The sequence below is a fragment of the Bombina bombina genome, chromosome 3 (assembly GCF_027579735.1).
Source record: "Bombina bombina isolate aBomBom1 chromosome 3, aBomBom1.pri, whole genome shotgun sequence".
Taxonomy (NCBI): Eukaryota; Metazoa; Chordata; class Amphibia; order Anura; family Bombinatoridae; genus Bombina; species Bombina bombina.
Genome location: NC_069501.1, coordinates 981,941,995 through 981,965,357, shown reverse-complemented (window position 1 = coordinate 981,965,357; position 23,363 = coordinate 981,941,995). Strand labels below are relative to the sequence as shown.

Genomic DNA, 23,363 nt, shown 5'->3' with positions numbered 1-23,363 from the left:
GGCCCAGTCTTGACGTTTCAGCTTGTGTGTCTTGTTCAGTGGTGGTCGTCTTTCAGCCTTTCTTACCTTGGCCATGTCTCTGAGTATTGCACACCTTGTGCTTTTGGGCACTCCAGTGATGTTGCAGCTCTGAAATATGGCCAAACTGGTGGCAAGTGGCATCTTGGCAGCTGCACGCTTGACTTTTCTCAGTTCATGGGCAGTTATTTTGCGCCTTGGTTTTTCCACACGCTTCTTGCGACCCTGTTGACTATTTTGAATGAAACGCTTGATTGTTCGATGATCACGCTTCAGAAGCTTTGCAATTTTAAGAGTGCTGCATCCCTCTGCAAGATATCTCACTATTTTTGACTTTTCTGAGCCTGTCAAGTCCGTCTTTTGACCCATTTTGCCAAAGGAAAGGAAGTTGCCTAATAATTATGCACACCTGATATAGGGTGTTGATGTCATTAGACCACACCCCTTCTCATTACAGAGATGCACATCACCTAATATGCTTAATTGGTAGTAGGCTTTCGAGCCTATACAGCTTGGAGTAAGACAACATGCATAAAGAGGATGATGTGGTCAAAATACTCATTTGCCTAATAATTCTGCTCTCCCTGTATATACACATACATACACACACATATACATATATATATATATATACATACACATATATACACACACATATACATACATATATACATACACATATATACACACACACATATACATATATATATACATACACATATATACACACACATATACATATATATATATATATACACATACACATATATACACACACATATACATATATATATATATACATAAACATATATACATACACATATATACACACACACATATACATACATGTATACATACACATTATATATATATATATATATATATATATATATATATACACACACACACACACACATATACATACATACATATATACACATATATACACACACATATACACATATCCATACATAAATCTTCTGCTATTGAAAATTCAAGCTCCATGGCGCTGCGGTTGAGAAACACTGTTCTTAATGCAAACCCAGTAATAACCACTGGAAAGCCCCAGACACATTTATTACAAACATAGACTATATTTTTAAAATAATTCACATACCAATCCAAATTTCATGCACATAAATCAGAATCTAAAATAATTGGTGTTTTTTTTTTTTTTGCAATCAGCATAGAGATACAATGAAACAATTACATATATAACAAGAAATAACTGGAGTAGCTTGTTTTGGAGGAAGGATAGATTATCAGTCAATTCTATATTCTTGTTAAATAAAAGTGATGATCACTAATATCTACAACCAATCTACATTTCTCAGAGTTATATAAGCTTTGTAGCAAAACTGCTACCACATAGTGCTTCAAACATCTTCACACTCACAAGATAACCTAGGTATACACTTTAGCAAAGATACCCAGAGAAAAAAGTAACTTTCATGACAACTGAAGAAAAAGAAATCATCAGTTTAGATTTACTGAATAACTATTAAAAGAAAAAACATAAGTCATAGAATGAGCTCAATGTAATCACAAAATAAGTGAGAATTGGCTGTATTAGATTGAATGGCAATGATTCACTTTAGAAATACGTATAAAAATGATGTACCGGTACACGAATAGTCTAAAAATCACACTGCAGTGGATAAATAAGTTTGCTTGCGTGTAGTCAATATTCTTACCCACTTGCGGTGTGCAAACAAACCAGCAGTGAGTTTGGCGTTTTCTGTTTACCGGGTGCGCCTCTGGGTCACGTGACTCAATTCAAGTTCTCTATTGGCTGGATGTTGCATATTTCACCTCAGTGGTTATTTGTATCTCCCAACGGTATAGAACTCCACTATGCTTTGTAATTCACAGTTAATCCTGCTAGTGACGTCTTTGACAGATGAGCTATGGTAGTGATTCCTGTGTATTTGGCTTCAAATAAGTGGATCCACTCTGCTCCACAGCGAATACCTCCAACTTGTCAAAGCTCTCCAGTGGGGTCGCTCTGTCAATAATCCAATAACAGTGACCTCTTATCTATGCGTTTGGCCTGGTGGCCCTTATCAAGATGCTCTCTGTGTATAAAAATGTCCTTTAAATAGTATTGTGGTCTATGTTCATTGGCCATTCTTTTTTGTATTCAGCCAGTTAAAAAACATTTTTATGTATAATCAGTGATTGACATATCTATGAGCCAATCAAACTTAGCATCTTGGTTACCTTTAACATTCTCACTTAAAGGGACATAATACTCATATGCTAAATCACTTGAAACTGATGTACTATAACTGTAAAAAGATGACAGGAAAATATCACCTGAGCATCTCTATGTAAAAAAGGAAGATATTTTACCTCACAATTTCCTCAGCTCAACAGAGTAAGTTCTGTGTAAAAAGTTATACTTCAGCTGCAGCCCAGCTAAAGGTAAAAAAAAAAGAGGAAATGAAGTGCTGAGGTCATGAACTCTTACTGTGATATCGTAAGATTTCACTTAACTCTCATGAGATTTCATTGTAAACTTCCTTACACTGAATAGGGAAATAAGATGAGTTTGCACGAAAGCTCGCTCCTTCCGCTGTCCCTGAACAGACATACTGATTTGCTGCTTAGAAGTCCTTTACAATGGGAGGTGGCTACTGAGAAACTTTTGAGGTAAAATATCTTTCTTTTTTACATAGAGATGTTCAGGTGATATTTTCTAGTCAGCTTTTTACAGCTATACTGCATCACTTTCAAGTGTTTAAACATATAGGGCGCGATCCGATATAGATCGTAGTTTGCGGCGCAAGCGAGGGAACCCGCGTCGCCCGCAGTTTCAGCTCGCAACTCGAGCTATCCCATATAAGTCGCCGTCAGATGCTAACGTGCCGTAAGTCTGATAAACCAGCGATGTCCAGAAATCTGCGCAAGTACAAATTTCTGGCGTCGCCAGTGACTTGCGGCACGTTAGAAACTGCCGGCGCCTACAAAACCTGACTAAAGTCTAAATCACCCGCACTGTCTAACACGCCTCCCTAACATAGCCCGACAAGTCTAACACGCCTCCCTAACATAGCCCGACATGTCTAACCCTCTATCCGCTATCCCCCCTCACTAGCCTAACAATAAAATATGTATTAACCCCTAAACCGCCGCTCCCGGAGCCCGCCGCTACCTAATAAAGTTATTAACCCCTAAACCGCCGCCAGCTATATTAAATCTATAACCCCCTAAAGTGAGCCCCTAACACCGCCGCCATCTACCTTACCTACGACTTCCCGACAAATGAGGTTCCTTTAAATGACGTCATCCAAGATGGCGTCCGCCGAATTCCGATTGGCTGATAGGATTCTATCAGCCAATCGGAATTAAGGTAGAAAAATCTGATTGGCTGATTGAATCAGCCAATCAGATTCAAGTTCAATCCGATTGGCTGAACCAATCAGCCAATCGGATTGAACTTGAATCTGATTGGCTGATTCAATCAGCCAATCAGATTTTTCTACCTTATTATTATTATTATTATTATCGGTTATTTGTAGAGCGCCAACAGATTCCGCAGCGCTATAACCAAAGGGGGAGTACAACAAAACAATTATATGGTAGAGGGCCCTGCCAAGAGTTGCACTGTTGTAGTCAGCTCTTAAGAAGGTGATCCACAAACAGCTGGACTATTAGGCTTACATGCTAAGAGGGTTCAGGGGATTGCAGTGGAGGAGAGGAACTGGTATTAGGAAAGGTTAGCGTAGGTTGTATGCGTCCCTGAACAGTAGAGTCTTTATGGAGCACTTGAAGCTTTTAAAACTAGAAGAGAGTCTTATGGAGCGAGGCAGAGAGTTCCACAAGATGGGAGCCAGTCTGGAGAAGTCCTGTAAACGGGAGTGTGATGAGGTGACAAGAGAGGAGGAGAGTAGGAGGTCATGAGCAGAGCGAAGGGGACGGGAGGGAGAGTATCTGGAGACAAGGTCTGAGATGTAGGGGGGAGCAGTGCAGTTGAGTGCTTTGTATGTCAGAGTGAGGGTTTTGTGTTTGATCCTAGAGGCAAGAGGAAGCCAGTGAAGGGATTGGCAGAGAGGCGCAGCAGATGAAGAGCGACGTGTAAGGAAGATGAGTCTGGCAGAGGCATTTATTATGGATTGTAAAGGAGCTAGGCGGCAGGTGGGGAGACCAGAGAGGACAGAGTTGCAGTAATCAAGGCGGGAAAGAATAAGAGAGTGGATTAAAATCTTAGTTGTGTCTTGTGTAAGGAAGTGTCTAATTTTAGAGATGTTTTTAAGGTGAAAGCGGCAGGCTTTAGCCAATGACTGAATGTGAGGAGTGAAGGAAAGATCTGAGTCGAATGTGACCCCGAGACATCGGGCGTGCGGGGTAGGGGTGATGATGGAGTTGTCGACAGTTATAGAGATATTGGGGGTGGAGACTTTGGAAGAAGGGGGGAAAATGAGGAGCTCAGTTTTGGAGAGATTTAGCTTGAGGTAGTGAGAGGACATCCAGGAAGAGATGTGAGAAAGACAGTTAGTGACACGGGTTAGCAAGGAAGGAGATAGTTCTGGTGCAGAGAAGTAGATTTGGGTGTCATCGGCATACAAATGATATTGGAAACCGTGGGACTTAATTAGGGAACCTAATGATGACGTATAGATAGAGAAGAGAAGGGGACCGAGGACAGAGCCCTGCGGTACTCCGACAGAAAGTGGTGACGGGGCAGAGGAGGCCCCAGAGAAGGCTACACTGAAGGTACGGTTTGACAGGTAGGAAGAGAGCCACGAGAGGGCTGTGTCACAGATGCCGAAGGATTGGAGGGTTTGGAGCAGAAGAGGGTGGTCGACCGTGTCAAAGGCTGCGGACAGATCAAGGAGGATAAGCAGAGAGAAGTGGCCTTTTGATTTGGCTGTAAGTAGGTCGTTGGTGACCTTAACAATAGCTGTCTCTGTGGAGTGATAGGGACGAAATCCAGATTGCAGCGGGTCAAGAAGGGAGTTTAACGTAAGGAAATGGGATAGGCGTGCATATACTAGTTTTTCGAGAAGCTTTGAAGCAAGAGGGAGGAGGGAAATTGGGCGGTAGTTGGATGGGGAGGTAGGATCAAGGGAAGGTTTTTTGAGGATAGGTGTGACCAGCGCATGTTTCAATGATGAGGGAAATGTACCAGTGCTGAGGGAGAGGTTGAAAATGTGTGTTAGTATAGGGGTAAGGGTAGCAGAGAGAGAGGGGAGCAGCTGTGAGGGGATAGGGTCCAGGGGACAGGTAGTGAGGTGAGAGCGCAGTATAAGTGCTGAAACTTCATCCTCAGTAACAGGGGAGAATGAACTAAGTTTCAGGTTATGAGGGTTGTGGTTGGGTGAGAGTATTTGAGGGGGGGAGAGAATGGAATTGTGTTGAGAGCTGATTTCATTTCTGATGGAGTCAATTTTGTTAATGAAGTGACTGGCAAAGTCTTGGGCTGACAGAGAAGTTGTAATAGGAAGTGGGGGAGGGCGGAGGAGAGTATTGAAAGTGGAGAACAGACGTTTTGGGTTTGAAGAAAGATTAGAGATAAGGGTAGAGAAGTAGTGTTGCTTGTGGAAATTAAGGGCAGAGTAGTAGGAGTTCAAGATGAATTTGTAATGAAGAAAATCATCAGAACTCCGTGATTTTCTCCAATGCCGTTCAGCAGTACGGGAACATCTGCGTAGGTACCGTGTCAGAGGAGTATGCCAGGGCTGGGGATGAGTGTGTGATTTCCTAGCAGTGGTAAGAGGGGCGAGATTGTCAAGGACGGATATAAGGGTGGAATTATAGTGGCAGATAGATTGTTCAGGGCAGGAAAAGGAGGAGAAGGATGAGAGGAGTGGATGAAGGGAATTAGCAAGTTGTTGCTGATCTAAAGACCTAATGCTTCTGTGAAGTTTGGTGTGAGGAGTAGAAGGTGGGAGAGTTGTAGGAAGGGATGAAATGTTGCAGGTAAGGAGATGGTGGTCAGACAGAGGAAAAGGGGAGTTTGAGAAGTTTGAGAGAGTGCATCGATAGCTAAAGATCAGGTCAAGGGAGTGACCGTCTTTGTGAGTGGGAGAATCAGTCCATAGTGACAGACCGAAGGAGGAAGTGAGTTGCAGAAGTTGTTTAGCAGATGAGGCAGTGGGATTGTTAAGGGGGATGTTGAAATCGCCAAGAATGAGGGCAGGGGTGTCAGAGGAAAGGAAGTAGGGTAGCCAGGCAGCCAAGTGATCTAGAAATTGAGTTGCGGAGCCAGGGGGTCGGTATATGACTGCTACACGTACAGAGAGAGGGGAGAATAAGCGAATCATGTGGGTTTCGAATGAGGGAAAAGTGAGGGAAGAGATAGGGTGTATTTGTTGAAAGGTGCAACGAGAGGAAAGTAAAATACCTACACCACCTCCTTGTCTATTACCAGACCTAGGAGTGTGGCTGAAGTGTAGACCCCCATGTGACAGAGCAGCAGTGGATGCTGTGTCTAGGGGAGAGAGCCAGGTTTCTGTTAGGGCCAGAAGGTTGAGGGAGCGGGAGATGAAGAGGTCATGTATAGAAGTGAGTTTGTTGCAAACAGAGCGAGAGTTCCAGAGTGCACAGGTGAATGGGGTAGTGGCTTTAGATGCAAGAGGAATGTGAGAAAGGTGTGCAGAGTTTTGTTTTCTGAGTCTATGGGATGGTACACATGGATGTGCATGGCTTGTCAGTGGTTGGGGACCGGGATTAGGGGAGATGTCACCAGCAGTAAGTAGAAGCAAGAGGGAGAGTGACATGAGATGAGATACAGATTTGCAGTAGTGAGACTGCTTTTGAGATGGGGTGGAGGGGGTAGAGAGAGTGTTTAGGAATAGGTAAAGTTCATGAGTAGAAAAGTAAGGTGAGTTTAGGAGAGATGGGCTAATGAACAGTGCAGGTTGAGAGGGAGAAGGAGTAATTGAATAGTGTAGTTTGTTATAGAGACAAAGGGTAGCAAAAAGGAATATGAATATATTGAGCATGTTTACAGAATTGGGAACCAGTTAAAAACATAAGACACAGAATTACTGTAGCAATTGCATAAGGGAATGAAAGGTATATGAAACATAATATAATAAAAGTACTGTGTATTCTATGGGGTTAAGGGAATGGAAGGATGTGCTGATCAGTGTGTGCACCTGTCATTTCAGGAGAGTTAAAGTTGTGTGGGAGACTATCTATAAATGAGGAAGTGAACTTGGGGTGGGTGGGGTGAGGGGTAGGGTGGGAGGGAAGCTGTTTCCCAGAAGGCTACCTGTAGAAAGTTATGTGGCAGTTTCAGTTAAGTGAGAAGGTCTGTGATTTTTTCTGTGTTCTTAGACTGTGTAAAGGGAGAGAGATAAATTGGTTAATGATGGTCCAGAAAAAGTGTGTTAAAATGAGTGGGAGGGTACATTTATGGACATTTTAAGCTAAGGGTCAGTCATGCAGAAACCAAAAAACACATCAAAAAACAAAATATTAGAGATAAGACAGACATATAAGAGTGAAATAAAACCATTAAGACAATTAGACAGATAAATGTACAACAGCTGCTTAAACTATGCAAATTATGACTAGCACAGCCTGTAATATATACATTTAAAGTAAAAACAAAACAAAAGGAATTATCACTAAATATACAAACACATACAATAAACAACTTAGCAGGTAAAATATAATGAAGCTGTTTCCCAGAAGGCTACCTGTAGAAAGTTATGTGGCAGTTTCAGTTAAGTGAGAAGGTCTGTGATTTTTTCTGTGTTCTTAGACTGTAGAAAGTTATGTGGCAGTTTCAGTTAAGTGAGAAGGTCTGTGATTTTTTCTGTGTTCTTAGACTGTAGAAAGTTATGTGGCAGTTTCAGTTAAGTGAGAAGGTCTGTGATTTTTTCTGTGTTCTTAGACTGTAGAAAGTTATGTGGCAGTTTCAGTTAAGTGAGAAGGTCTGTGATTTTTTCTGTGTTCTTAGACTGTAGAAAGTTATGTGGCAGTTTCAGTTAAGTGAGAAGGTCTGTGATTTTTTCTGTGTGCTTTTTACAGCTATACTGCATCACTTTCAAGTGTTTAAACATATAGGGCGCGATCCGATATAGATCGTAGTTTGCGGCGCAAGTCAGATGCTAACGTGCCGTAAGTCTGATAAACCAGCGATGTCCAGAAATCTGCGCAAGTACAAATTTCTGGCGTCGCCAGTGACTTGCGGCACGTTAGAAACTGCCGGCGCCTACAAAACCTAACTAAAGTCTAAATCACCCGCACTGTCTAACACGCCTCCCTAACATAGCCCGACAAGTCTAACACGCCTCCCTAACATAGCCCGACATGTCTAACCCTCTATCCGCTATCCCCCCTCACTAGCCTAACAATAAAATATGTATTAACCCCTAAACCGCCGCTCCCGGAGCCCGCCGCTACCTAATACCTTAATTCCGATTGGCTGATAGAATCCTATCAGCCAATCGGAATTCGGCGGACGCCATCTTGGATGACGTCATTTAAAGGAACCTCATTCGTCGGGAAGTCGTCGTGCCGGAAGGATGCTCCGCGGCGGAGGAGCGAACTAAGAAGATTGAAGATGCCGATTTGCTTGAAGACATCGCCAATGGAAGAAGACTCTCTGCCGCATGCTTCAAGACATCGCCCGGATGGAAGAACACTTCACTGCCGCTTGCTGGAACACATCACCTGGATCGGATGAGGAGTTCTGCCCGGGTGGGTGAAGACAAAGTAGGGAGATCTTCAGGGGGGGTAGTGTTAGGTTTATTTAAGGGGGGTTTGGGTTAGATTAGGGGTATGTGGGTGGTGGGTTGTAATGTTGGGGGGTGGTATTGTGTTTTTTTTTGCAGGCAAAAGAGCAGTTTTCTTTGGGGCATGCCCCCACAAAGGGCCCTTTTAAGGGCTGGTAAGGTAAAAGAGCTTTGAACTTGTTTTAATTTAGAATAGGGTAGGGAATTTTTTTTATTTTGGGGGGCTTTATTATTTTATTAGGGGGCTTAGAATAGGTGTAATTAGCTTAAAAATCTTGTAATCTTTTTTTTATTTTTTGTAATTTAGTGTTTGTTTTTTTTGTAATTTAGTTTAGTTTATTTAATTGTATTTTTAGATAGATATTTGTAGTTTATTTAATTTATTGATAGTGTAGGTGTATTTGTAACTTAGGTTAGGATTTATTTTACAGGTAATTGGGTAATTATTTTAACTAGGTAGCTATTAAATAGCTAATACCTATTTAATAGCTATTATACCTAGTTAAAATAATTAACAATTTACCTGTAAAATAAATATAAACCCTAACATAGCTATAATGTAATTATTAATTATATTGTAGCTATCTTAGGGTTTATTTTATAGGTAAGTATTTAGATTTAAATAGGAATATTTTAGTTTATAATATGAATTAGATTTATTTAATAAGAATTTAGTTAGGGGTGTTAGGGTTAGATAGAGTTAATATAGTTAATATAAATACTATAGTAACTATATTAACTATATTAACCCTAATATAATTAGGGTTAATATAGTTAATATATATAATGTAATAACTATATTAACTATAATATACTTAGGGTAGGTAGATGGCGACGGTTTAGGGGTTAAATACTTTATTAGGGATTGCGGCGGGGATCGTGGTTGACAGGGAGATAGACATTGCGCATGCGTTAGGTGTAGGGTTTATTTTAGCAGATCGCGGTTGACAGGGAGATAGACATTGCGCATGCGTTAGGTGTTAGGTTTATTTTAGCAGCCAGTTTAGGGAGTTACTGGGCTCCAATACTCAGCGTAAGGCTTCTTACGGCTGCTTTTTGTGGCAAGGTGAAAATGGAGTAAGATTTCTCCATTTTCGCCACGTAAGTCCTTACGCTGTATATTGGATACCAAACTGCGCGGGTTTGGTATACCTGCCTATGGCCCAAAAAACTACGGGCGACGGCAGAAAATATACGCGCGTAACTTCTAGGTTACGCCGTATATAGGATACCAAACCCGTGCAAATATTGGCGTCGCCGACTTTTGCGGGCGACGATCTTTATCGGATCGACCCCTTGGGTATTATGTCCGTTTAATAAATAAATTAATGAAACAGTCTAAAAACATTAAGAATTTTCTAAAGATATTACATTTTTCTTTATTAACAACATTAAATGAAAAGAAGGGTGGTAACACATAAAAGTAAATAACATATGAAAAAGGATTGTGCCCCAATAAATCTAGTGGTTATTATAAAGTGCTATATGGCTATTATTATAATAAAGTGACTGATAAATAGACATTATAACAATGTTTTCACAATATTTTCTAATGGCTGTATAGGTTGTTATAATTTTAATTACTTATCTAGTGCTATTAAAAAAGTTGTCAAATTAAAATACTCATCTAATGTTATTAGAAAGTAATTATTTTGTCTTAAAATTCTATTTAAATAACAGGGGTCTCAATAATTAAGTGGAATACATTACCATTTTTCTCATTGGTAAAGTGCATGTGAGATAAATAATAAAAATTAATAAAAATAGAATTTAATTAAAAAAAAATATATATATATATATATATATATATATATATATTTTAAATAAGAAATTCAAATCGAATTCTGTGTGAAGCCCTAAAGGGTGTATTTTTTTAAAGTTATATATCAATTTGGCTTGTGTCTCAGTAACTTGCTTCCTATATTGCCACTTCTTTTATCAAGATTAACTTTTTTTAATACCCCAAAATGTAAACTGGTTTGTATTCCCTTTATGAATTTCATGGAAATGCTTGTATAGAGCAGTATCAGTTGATATGTGTTCTATATGCCATAAGTGCTCCCGTATTCTATCACGTAAGGATCGGTTAGTTTGGCCTGAAATATTGAAGATTACAAGAGCACTGAATACAATAAATAGCGCTAAAACTAAAGAGGTTGATCACATAATACAGATAATTATGCCAAAATTAATAAAATTAATATAAAAAATTAGATAATAAGATGCACGGATAAAAATGTTATGTTAACAGGCTTTAAACAGATTGCACAGATAAAACCCTACTAAATTTCCACCATATAAATCTACATCAACTTTCCTCTTTATAGTGTTACTTTGATATTTACTTGGGGATAAAAAATAAATAAATCTTTATATGGGACCAAAATAACGCCTGGGCATTTTGGGGCAAAGTTGTCTTCCACCACTCCCCCCCCCCCCCCCCAATTTATTATTTGACAATACTCAAACACACAAGGACACACTGTCACAAACTATCACACACAAACGCTCTTTCGCACTCTCTCTCTAACACACACACTTACACACTCTCTCTCACATGATCCAGATATACATACAATAACAGATATATACATTTATTCAAGCCCCTTAGGTCTGAAAATAAGAAAGTACTCCACTTTCTTGGCATACACTCATCTTTTTAACCTACCTCTATCATTCCCTCAGTGAAGTGAAAAGCAGCTGCTACTGCTACAATCATAAACGTACCTCTTCTACATTTTACAACTTGACAGGATGCCTCCAATTGATATTTTTATGCAGGACAGCAGCAGTGACTACAGAGCATGGCAGCTCCTACATGCTGCACAGCTGTCCTGCTCCACCCTCCACATCCATGTGCGCCCATGTCATTTAAATCAAATGCTCTAAAGTTAACAGATGTGCTGCTGCCTCCTTACTCCAATGAGAAGGGGCTATGCTCCCCCAACACATGAATATATAGTGAGGTTTATCTTTCCATCCCCCCTTGCGACGCACAGCAAGTAAATTTCCAATAACAGCAAACTTGACTTTATTTATTTTACCAGTACAGGATCTATCAGCTGAAAAGACATCTTGTACCTAATATCACTGGTTACTTTTACCCTTAAAGGATTACTTTCTGTTATAATTTTTAAGCTAAACAACTAACATATTAAAGTTAATAAACATTAATTAAAACCTACTGACCTATATTTTCTCCAAAACAAAGTTTCATAACGTTCTAAAAGTTATATCTTTTATTTGCCGATGATGTCACGTTATCCTGCCCACTATTTTCAGCACTGCGTGTTCAAAATACTTAAACCAATAACTTTGTGTTTAAAGCGCCATTTTGAAACCTAGGTATTGTAAACGTATTGGTACAGAGCAAAGGATACCCACGAAGTGGGTTTGGAAAACAATTAAATTTGCAGACAAGATTTCTGATATACGGTAGAGATATGTTAATGAAATGCTATTGATAAAAAGCGTATTTGGGGTAGTTAGTTAGTAACAGGCATAGAAAATATTTACTTACAGTGGCCCTTTAAGGATTTACTTATTTAGCAGATGCAACCACTTTATCACTCTGTGTTTTTAATGCACAAACGGCTAGATTACGAGTTTTTGTCGGTAAGGCTTGCGGCTCTAACGCTCCTTTTTTTCCACCGCTACCTTAAGCCAACGCTGGCATTACAGGTTTTTTTAAACCTGGCGTTAGCCGCAAAAAGGTGAGCATAGAGCAGAATTTAGCTCCACATCTCACCTCAATACCAGCGTTGCTTACGGTAGCGGTAAGCTGTCTAAACGTGCTCGTGCACGATTTCCCCATAGGAAACAATGGGGCTGAGCTGGCTGGAAAAAAACCTAACACCTGCAAAAAAGCAGCGTTCAGCTCCTAACACAGCCCCATTGTTTCCTATGGGAAAATAAAAAATATGTCTGCACCTAACACCCTAACATGAACCCCGAGTCTAAACACCCCTAATATTACACTTATTAACTCCTAATCTGCCGCCCCCGCTATCGCTGACACCTACATTATATTATTAACCCCTAATCTGCCGCTCCGGACATAGCCGCCACCTACATTATACTTATGAACCCCTAATCTACTGCCCCCAACATCGCCAACACCTACATTATAGTTATTAACCCCTAATCTGCCGCTCCGGACATAGCCGCCACCTACATTATACTTATGAACCCCTAATCTACTGCCCCTAACATCGCCGAACCCTACATTATATTTATTAACCCCTAATCTGCCCCCCCCAACGCCGCTGCAACGATATTAAATAATACACTATTATAATACATTTATTAACCCCTAAACCTAACCCTAACACCCCCTAATTTAAATATAATTTAAATACATCTAAATAAAATAACTACAATTAACTAAATTATTCCAATTTAAAACGAAATACTTACCTGTAAAATAAACCATAAGATAGCTACAATATAACTAATAGTTACATTGTAGCTAGCTTATGATTTATTTTTATTTTACTGGCAACTTTGTATTTATTTTAACTAGGTACAATAGTTATTAAATAGTTATTAACTATTTAATAACTACCTAGCTAAAATAAGTACAAAATTACCTGTAAAATAAATCCTAACCTAAGTTACAATTACAAATAACACTACACTATCATTAAACTAATTACCTAAACTACCTACAATTAATTACAATTAAATTCAATAAACTAAATTACGGGAACCCCCCACTAAATAACAAAAAAAACCCATTAAATTACACAATTTTTTTTTTTACAAGAAGTTTAAACTAATTACACCTAATTTAATCCCCCTAATAAAACAAAAAAGCCCCCCAAAATAATAAAATGCCCTACCCTATACTAAATTACAAATAGCCCTTAAAAGGGCCATTTGTGGGGCATTGCCCCAAAGTAATCAGCTCTTTTACCTGTAAAAAAAATACAAATACCCCCCAACATTACAACCCACCACCCACACACCCCTACTCTAAAACCCCCCAATATCCCCTTAAAAAAAACCTAACACTACCCCATTGAAGATCACCCTACCTTGAGCCGTCTTCACCCAGCCGGGCACCAGTGGTTATCCGATCCGTCCAGAAGTCTTCATCCGATGGGCCAGAAGAGGACATCCAGACCGGCAGAGGTCTTCATCCTATCCGGGCAGAAGAGGACATCCGGACCGGGAGAAGGCTTCATCCAAGCGGCATCTTCTATCTTCATCCATCCGACGAGGAACGGCTCCATCTTGAAGACCTCCAGCGCGGAACATCCTTCAACTAATGAATATTCCTTTAAATGACGTCATCCAAGATGGCGTCCCTCGACTTCCGATTGGCTGAAAGGATTCTATCAGCCAATCGGAATAAAGGTTGGAAAAATCAGATTGGTTGATGCTATCAGCCAATCGGATTGAAGTTCAATCCGATTGGCTGATTAGGTCAGCCAATAGAATGAGAGGTCAATTCTATTGGCTGATCCAATCAGATTGAACTGCAATCCGATTGGCTGATAGCATCAACCAATAGGTAAGTATTTAGTTTTAAATAGGAATAATTTATTTAATTTTGTTAAATTTATTTATTTTAAATTAAATTATATTTAAGTTAGGGGGGTGTTAGGGTTAGGTTTAGACTTAGGTTTAGGGGTTAATAAATTTAATATAGTAGCGGCGACATTGGGGGTGGCAGATTAGGGGTTAATAAAATGTAACTAGTGTTTGCGAGGCAGGAGTGTGGCGGTTTAGGGGTTAATACATTTATTAAAGTGGCGGCGATGTCCGGTCAGCAGATTAGGGGTTAATAAGTGTAGGTAGGTTGCGGCGACGTTGAGGGCGGCAGATTAGGGGTTAATAAATATAATGTAGGTGTTGGCGATGTTAGGGGCAGCAGATTAGGGGTTCATAGGTATAATGTAGGTGGCGGCGATGTCCGGTCGGCAGATTAGGGGTTAAATAAATTTTTTATAGTGTTTGTGATGTGGGGGGGGGACCTCGGTTTAGGGGTTAATAGGTAGTTTATGGGTGTTAGTGTACTTTGTAGCATTTTAGTTAAGAGCTTTATGTTCCGGTGTTAGCCCATAAAACTCTTAACTACTGACTTTTAAATGCGGTAGGAGTCTTGCCAGGAGAGGGTCTACCGCTCACTTCTTCCAAGACTCGCAATACCAGCGTTAGGCAAGTCCCATAGAAAAGATAGGATACACAATTGACATAAGGGGATTTGCAGTAGCCTCGAGTCGTGGAAGAAAAGTGAGCGGTAGACCCTTTCCTGCCTGACTCGTAATACCAGCGGGCGTTAAAAAGCAGCGTTGGGACCTCTCAACGCTGCTTTTTAAGGCTAACGCCAAACTCGTAATCTAGGCGATTGTTATTTTATTTTGAATAAACAATAAAAGCTAAGTTTTACCCCTTCTACTGGGGGATTTTTAATGTGGTTTCTTGGAACCCCTTTGTTCAGTATCCTAAGTGTTGTGGAGTGCTACATATGTACTGCCAAGCAGTAGAACCTTTCCAGATCCACCAAACTGCTCTTCTGTGACTGGCTACAGGTCTTTGAACCATCTGGTGAGCGGGGCCAAGATAACTGGTTGGCCCACCAGGAATTTACCTGGTGTGCCCAATGGCCATTCTGGGTCTGTTTTGCACTGCCGGGAGCTAGCTGGTGATTGGTGGCTATACATATATACCTTCTTTCATTTGTTCACCAAACGTATTAAGCTAGGTCCCAGCAGTGCATTGCTGCTCTCGAGCAATAGTGCAATAATAAAATGCTCCAACACAGAGTATTTTCTTTATGCACTTTTATCTCCCTTTAATATAGATTTAAATTTTACAAATTAAGAATTATATCGCTTTCCACACTGCTAGCTAATTACACAAGACTAAATCAAATACGTTTTAGAGAGAGCTGAAACTACTAAACAATCTGTAAATAAATAGCTGGTGATTTAAAAGTCTCCAATGAGATATATAATATGATACCTAGCTACATACATAGACAGATGAATAGATAGACAGTCTATTTATACTGCATCACTCAGTGAGCCTTACTTTAGAACAAATGATGATTGTTTTTCTTTTGTATATACTGTATATTTATGTTAACCGGTTATTCCAAGTGAGATAATAATTTATTTGTTAACAAATGCACGCTTCTCCTGCTTCTCACTAGAACATTATCTTGTTGTTGACTCGATTATATTCTGCAGTTCTCTAACTAAATAATATGTATTAATGCTTTTGTGGAGGAGTAAAATCTCACAGAGTATTATTACTGCTATTTATACAAAGGAGGGAGGACTCAGTGTGACTCTAATCTGTATGAGCTGCAACACATCTGTAATTTCATTTTCTGATTAAACTTCTCTGGCATTTCTACAAGTGCTCAGCTGGTTAAACAGAGCTTGTGTCACTTACCAACAGTTGTACAGATAACGAGATGTGAAACATATAATTAAGGAGGCGTTGTGTCAAAATACTTGTTTCACAGATCTATGAGGTTATGCAAATTATAACTTCAATTTGTCTATCTTTTAATACATGATATACTTATATATATATATATATATATATATATATATATATATATATACACACATACTATAATATATATATATATACACACATACACACACATATATATATATATATATATATATATATATATATATATATATATATATATATATATATATATATACAAAAAGGAAGAGAGGTGTACTGTTACAAACGTTCCATTACATATTAGTTACACTGTGCAGTCCTCAAAAATAATATAACTATAAAATATCAAGAGAGAACTCAATGGGTATACATTACTATCGTTTGAAAGAGAGGAAAACACAGCACTCGTGACTATGGAACAAAAAATTAATTTATTAGCCCTCCGAAAGTAAGAGCAAACACCAACAAATATATAAACATATCAACCTGTTAAAAGATAGTAAAGGACTAAACGGTACCGCTGTCACTAGACATCATATCTAATTTACATTGAAATACAAAAATATATAATCAGTGTTGCAGTGTATGTATTACACAAATGATACAAAAGACACGTAGCATATGAGAAGATATTACTTAAATAACAACAATAGCCCAGAACATCAGTCCCAGAGTGGAATTCACTGCAACTTCAACCTTTCATCATTTAAACTGCACCTGATTAACCCCAAATAAAGTTCAGCAGTTCTAGTTGGTCTTTCCTGACATTTTGTTAGTCACATCCTACAGCAAAAGCTATGGTCAGCAGAAAGCTTCTAAAGCATCAGAGGGATCTCATTGTTAAAAGGTATCAGTCAGGAGAAGGGTACTAAAGAATTTCCAAGGCATGGAATACAGTGAAGACAGTCATCATCAAGTAAAGAAAATATGGTGCAACAATGACATTACCAAGAACTGGATATCCCTCTAAAATTGATGAAAAGACTAGAAGAAAACTGGGAGGCTGCAATGAGGCCTACAGCAACATTAAAGGAGCTGCAGGAATATCTGGCAAGTACTGGCTGTGTGGTACATGTGACAACAATCGCCCGTATTCTTCATATGTCTCGGCTATGGGGTAGAGTGGCAAGACGGAAGCCTTTTCTTACAAAAAAAAACATCCAAGCCCGGCTAAATTTTGCAAAAACATATCTGAAGTGTCCCAAAAGCATGTTGCAAAAGGTGTTCTGGTCTGATGAAACCAAAGTTGAACTTTTGGGCCATAATTCCAAAAGATATGTTGGCGCAAAAACAACACTGCATATCACCAAAAGAACACCATACCCACAGTGAAGCATGGTGGTGTCAGCATCATGCTTTGGGGCTGTTTTTCTTCAGCTGGAACTGGGGACTTAGTCAAGGCAGAGTGAATAATGAACAGTTCCAAATACCAGACAATATTGGCACAACACCTTCAGGCTTCTGCTAGAAAGCTGAACATGAAGAGGAACTTCATATTTCAGCATGACAACGACCCAAAGCATACATCCAAAGGAATGGTTTCACCAGAAGAAGATTAAAGTTTTGGGATGGCCCAGCCAGAGCCCAGACCTGAATCCAATTCAAATTCTGTGGGGTGATCTGAAGAGGGCTGTGCACAGGAGATGACCTCACATTCTGACATATTTAGAATGTTTTTGCAAAGAAGAGTCTGCAAATCTTGCCAAGTCAAGATGTGCCATGCTGAAAAACTCATACCCAAAAAGACTGAGTGCTGTAATAAAATCAAAAGGTGCTTCAATAAAGCATTAGTTCAAGGGTGTTCACACTTATGCAACCATATTATTTTAGTTTTTTATTTTTATTTCCCTTTACCTAAAATATTTCAGTTTGTTTTTCAATTGAGTTGTACAGTTTATAGGTCACATTAAAGGTGGAAAAAGTTTTGAAATGATTTTTCTTTGTCTCATTTTTTTACATCACAGAAGCCTGACATTTTAACAGGGGTGTGTAGGCTCAGGTGTGCTCATGGCAGTGTAATAGTTATGAATAAAAAGCCAGGGAGTCTAATTCTATTATGGAGAGTAAAAGCAGGAATGATTCAGCCCTCTGTGGCAAAGTAGTGTTAGGACCAGTCTAATTGGGGCACCTTGTAAGTGGTGACTGGCTAAGCATATTGTGTGACTAAGATCCCAATATTATTTAAAAAGAATAGTTGTCTATTGATGTTGTTTGCAGGCAATTTTTTTGCAGCAGTTCAAAAATATATGTTGTGCTTTTAAAAATTGATGTGCGCCAATACCTCTTTGTTTGTGTAATTACTGGGTCATATTGGCAGCACTCACAGATGTTGTATATAAATTTTGTAAGGTGTGCTAAAAAAACAAATTTTGTATTTGTATTTAAAAGTAATCAGGGAGACTGACCATCTCCCATTGGTTTAAACACCCCACCCAAGCTCAGGTGTGCTCATGGCAGTGTAATAAATGTGAATAAAAGGCCAGGGAGTCTCATTCTATTATGGAGAGTAAAAGCAGGAATGATTAAGCCCTCTGTGGCAGAGTAGTGTTAGGACCAGTCTAATTGGGGCACCTTGTAAGTGGTGACTGACTAAGCAAAATATGGCCATATTGTGTGACTAAGATCCCAATATTATTTAAAAAGAATAGTTGTCTCTTGATGTTGTTTGCAGGCAATTGTTTTGCAGCAGTTCATATAAATATATATATATATATATATAAATGTTTAGATATTTTATTTGAAACAGATACATACAAAAATGTAAAGCATATACATCTCTTCAAAGCCCTTATTTTTTAATTTAAATGGAATAAGAATTCTTCTGTTTACATTGGTACTAATTTTCTATTTCATGTATAAAAGCCTACCTCCTTACACACACATATATTTATATAAAAAATACAATTAATGCCAAGAATGGGACAAGACTGCACTGTGGGTACACAGAAGTACCCCTAACAATGGGTGCAGAGTAGAGCTGGGAAGATTACCAATGCTGCTACCAATGCAAAAAAGGGTGTACAAATTCTGGTGTCACCTCACAAATAGTGACACAAGTACACTCCACCACCAAGCACTCTGTGACCCAGCATTAAAATCATTTAGTGAATATATATCAGACCTGCAAAACAACATACAGTAAGTGACAGCACAGCCCATGAGAGAGTGTCTCTAAACACCTTACAAACAGCTCTGAAAGAGAGGTACACTGAGCATTGGGAGGGACAGATAGGCCAACAGAACAAGCTGGAGAGTTACAGGTCTCTACAAAGAGAGTACAAACTCGCAGAGTATCTCACAAGTGTCACCAACCCAAAGCACAGACAGATACTCACTAAATACAGAATCTCTGACCACTAGCTGGAAATAGAGACTGGCAGATATAAGGCAAAATGGAGACCTAGGGAAGCCAGACAATGTGCGCAGTGTGACAGGCTTGTGCGGAAACAGGGGCATCAAGCTCCATTCAGAGCTTGATAATTCAACCCTTATGTGTACTCTTGGGAGAAAAAACAAAGCTACAAGGATAGTAGCAAAACATGTAACAGACTGTCACATGACCAGAACCCCAATCAGATTAAGTAACCTTCTTTATAAATTGTTATTGATCTGTTTTATTGTAACATATTACTTTGGCAACACATGTAATATTGCCATGCTAATAAAGTATTCCTGACTTGAAATGCTGCTTATGGAGATATGAAACCCAAACATTTTCTATCATGATTTAAATAGAGAATACAATTTTAAAGAACTTTAAAATGTACTTCTATGATCTAATTTGCTTTGTCCTTTTGGTGGCCTTTTTTAAAAGCATATCTAAGTAGGCAGTAATGCACCACTGGGGTCTAGCTGCTTATTGGTGGCTGCACATATATGCACTGTGAATGGCCCACCAAATGTGTTTGGCTAGCTCTCATTAGTAAATTGTCACTCCTTTAATAAAGGGTACTAAGAGAATGAAGCAAATTTGACAATACAGGTAAATTGGAAAGTTATTTAAAATTGTATGCTCTATCTGAATCCGGAAATATTATTTTTGGTTTTCATCCCTTTAAGCTTTAAATGAAACTTGCAGAACATGAGGCAATAAATGTGTATTTTAGCACTTAGTTGTAAATTTCTATCCTAAAAAAAGGCAGTGTGATTATTTAGATAGCTTTAAACAACTACAGATAATATTTTTTTTCCTCCAGAAACTGTGGTTATGTCATTTTGTATAAATGTTTTTTGAGTAATGTTCTTCATTTCCAGGAGGTAAATGTAAAATCACCTTAGATATGTTATTTTTGGTTATTGTTGCTAGTTATGTGTCTGTTATGTATTACTCAGTGTACAAAATGACTCACTGATATGTTTGTGATCTTACTGTGAGTGTTTAATGTATAATTTTGTATGATGTATGAAACTATATAGCGGTAAATAAATAACGGTAGGAGCAGTAGCCCAAGCTGAGACAATACTCACGCGTCCCATCAAATCTTGTCGCTATGGTATCTAGGAATGTATTCTGAGGAGCAAGGAGACCCCTCATGGCTGGCATCATATTATTGCTGACTGCACCAACATGCCATCTTTAGGCTGCATGAGAAACAAAAACGTCTGTTTATTCGTTATGCCAAATAAGCAATCTATAAATGGACATAAAACTCAAATTTCTTCTGAACATACTGATCTGGTTTGCATGAAAAAAAAGGATGAATAAAAGCCTTTTAAAATTAGTAATGAAACTAAATAAGAAATAGATTTTTACTTTTAGACTTAGAGATTTATTGCTTATTGGCTGTTTGTGACAAATCCATTGGTGAGCAACCACATAAAATACATTTTTATTCAGGTTTATTCAGGTAGGAAAACAGTTTATTGTTGTTTTAATTGACTTTTAGAAAGCAATGTCATCTCGTTTCTAAACGTGATTGCTAGGAAGCTATGCGCTCAATAGAGTGTGCTTCCATAGGCTCCAATGGTAGCCTCGTTTTCATGACATGAGACACGGCATGAGAACTAGCGCAGCGAAGGAGGTAAGTCATGCAGCGATGGCAGCAATTTTTTACATCACAGAAACCTGACATTTTAACAGGGGTGTGTAGGCTTTTTATATCCACTGTAAATATATATATATATATATATATATATATATATATATATACACACACACACGCACATATATATATACACAGTATATGTATATAAGCATATACATATGTATTTACTGGGAAAACACAGTTGCCATAGACCGCAATGTAAAGGCACTTATCAGTGCTGTTTTGTTTGTTTTTTTAACACCCCACACCCGCCAACTTTTGCCCTTAAAAACTACCTGGTGCAGTTATTTTATTAAAAAAGATAAAGGCTACAACTTTTATTTTTTTTAATAAAATACACACCACTGTATTTTGGGGGACATTTGGGGTACATTTATAAAATTAACCAGAGATTTGATCTCTGTTTAATTTTATAAGCGCTAATTGCTTTTGCGAGCTCGCTGTAGCAATAACCAGCCACTTGTAATGGATGGTTGTTTATCGTGCGTCCGCAAATAGGCAAATTTGCCAATTTGCAAGCACGTGATAAATTAGCGCTCTCCATCGTAATCCAGTACATAATGTTTCATATGTGGTATTCTAACACTAGAATATTTATGTGAGTTATTTAGATAATTAGGAGATTAAGATAGTATTTTAACTGTAATGCAAGGCAATGTATCAAATAGTGGAGCAGAGTGAATATTTTTCATAATATATTTTCTTAGCCTAAAGAGAGGCACTAAAAAGGGGTTAATAACCACATATACCTCTGTGCGACTTCTAATAAGGATATGGCTGCGGACTGGAGTATACAGTAAGTATGCTTTCTCCACATTGCCTCCACAATCTATCTATATTTGGAATGGCTTACAGTATGAATAACTTTTCCAGAGTTAAATAAATTAAAAAGAAAGATTTAGTAATAAAATAATAATTTAGTAATAAATTTAGTAAATAAAATATCTCTAACAAATAAAATATTTTGTAAAAGTTTAATAATTTTCTATCAAACTGTATTCAACATGTGTGTAAAAAATGATTCTTAAAAGGAGCTTATGATAAAAAAGAAAGGTCCAAACAGATCAGCTTACAAAGGATGAGGTAATAATTACTTAGCAAACAAACAGATAAAAGCCAACAGGGTACAATACCTGAGGGACTGCGCTCTAACAAGCAATTTCACCATCAAATAAATTATTTAAAAAATGTCTATACTTGTCTGATCCTGTCCATCTGTTATATTCACTCTTTTCAACATGTTGGCAGTAGAATTTACTGTTTATTTAAACACTTTCTAGGCAAACGTTTTATCAAATAATCTATATGTACTATATATGTATAGTATTTATATAACATTTAAAATTATAAACAACATTTTGCATCATCATTAGTTCACAAGAATAAAAAATAAAATATAATTAGAAATACTAACTGACCAAAAATGTTTGAGGTACTGCTTAGTGCAGCTTTTTGCTGCAACACAAGGGTTAAAGGTATTCTACATACTTAAAGCAAGCTATGAGTTAATTGTATTCGTACCACAATGGGCTTGTAACATCTAGATTCTCCCTGGCTTTTTCCTGCTCTCACCTGAGCATCGTCACAATTACGTGTCTCCCACTTCGATCTGGCTCTCAGGTTGTCAGTTTTCACAGAGTTCATCACAACTCTTCTGCTATACTTGAACTTCAATATCCACAAAACAGCTTCTCTCTTCCATGGCTGTATAGCATCTTGGTTTTCATCTTTATCTAAGCTGGTTGGGAGCAGATCTGCCCTTATTGTCAGCTTGAGGTTTCCATAGCTACTCTTGGCACACCCTATCTTTTTCTTAAAGGGACCATGCCTATGAAGAAGTTCACAATTATATGTGTGTATAACTATGACAGGTGGAAGAAAACCTTTCAAATAAAGATCTACATTTGATTATTTTTTACAAGGACAGTGAACTCATTTTAGAAATTCTGTTAACAAAACAATATGATTTTAAGTAAACAAACTTATTTAGCAACCCAAGTGTCACATACTTACAAAAAAAAACAAAGTTCCACATATCTACATTTACACATAAAAAACAAAGGAGTACACAATTCAGCATACTTTCACTATAGATGTTGTGCACTTTAAAACAGTAAAAATGCAAGAATGGGTAAGCCACACTAGAGAAAGTATTAGGAAAGCAAAAAATGTGATGTTA

The 23,363-nt window shown here is 38.2% G+C and overlaps 1 protein-coding gene across 1 annotated transcript in view; it reads right to left on the bottom strand.

Annotated features, from left to right (window-relative positions):
* Window positions 1–22,975, bottom strand: part of KCNH3 (potassium voltage-gated channel subfamily H member 3) — a 407,712-nt gene extending 384,737 nt beyond the window's left edge. Inside the window, exons 1-2 of the mRNA XM_053708084.1 lie at window positions 22,757–22,975; window positions 20,607–20,720 (exon numbers count right to left, since the gene is read on the bottom strand). Coding sequence (XP_053564059.1) covers window positions 20,607–20,685 — 79 coding nt within the window. The 5' untranslated portion in view covers window positions 20,686–20,720; window positions 22,757–22,975. The remainder of the gene's footprint in view (window positions 1–20,606; window positions 20,721–22,756) is intronic.
* Between the last annotated feature and the right edge of the window lie 388 nt (window positions 22,976–23,363).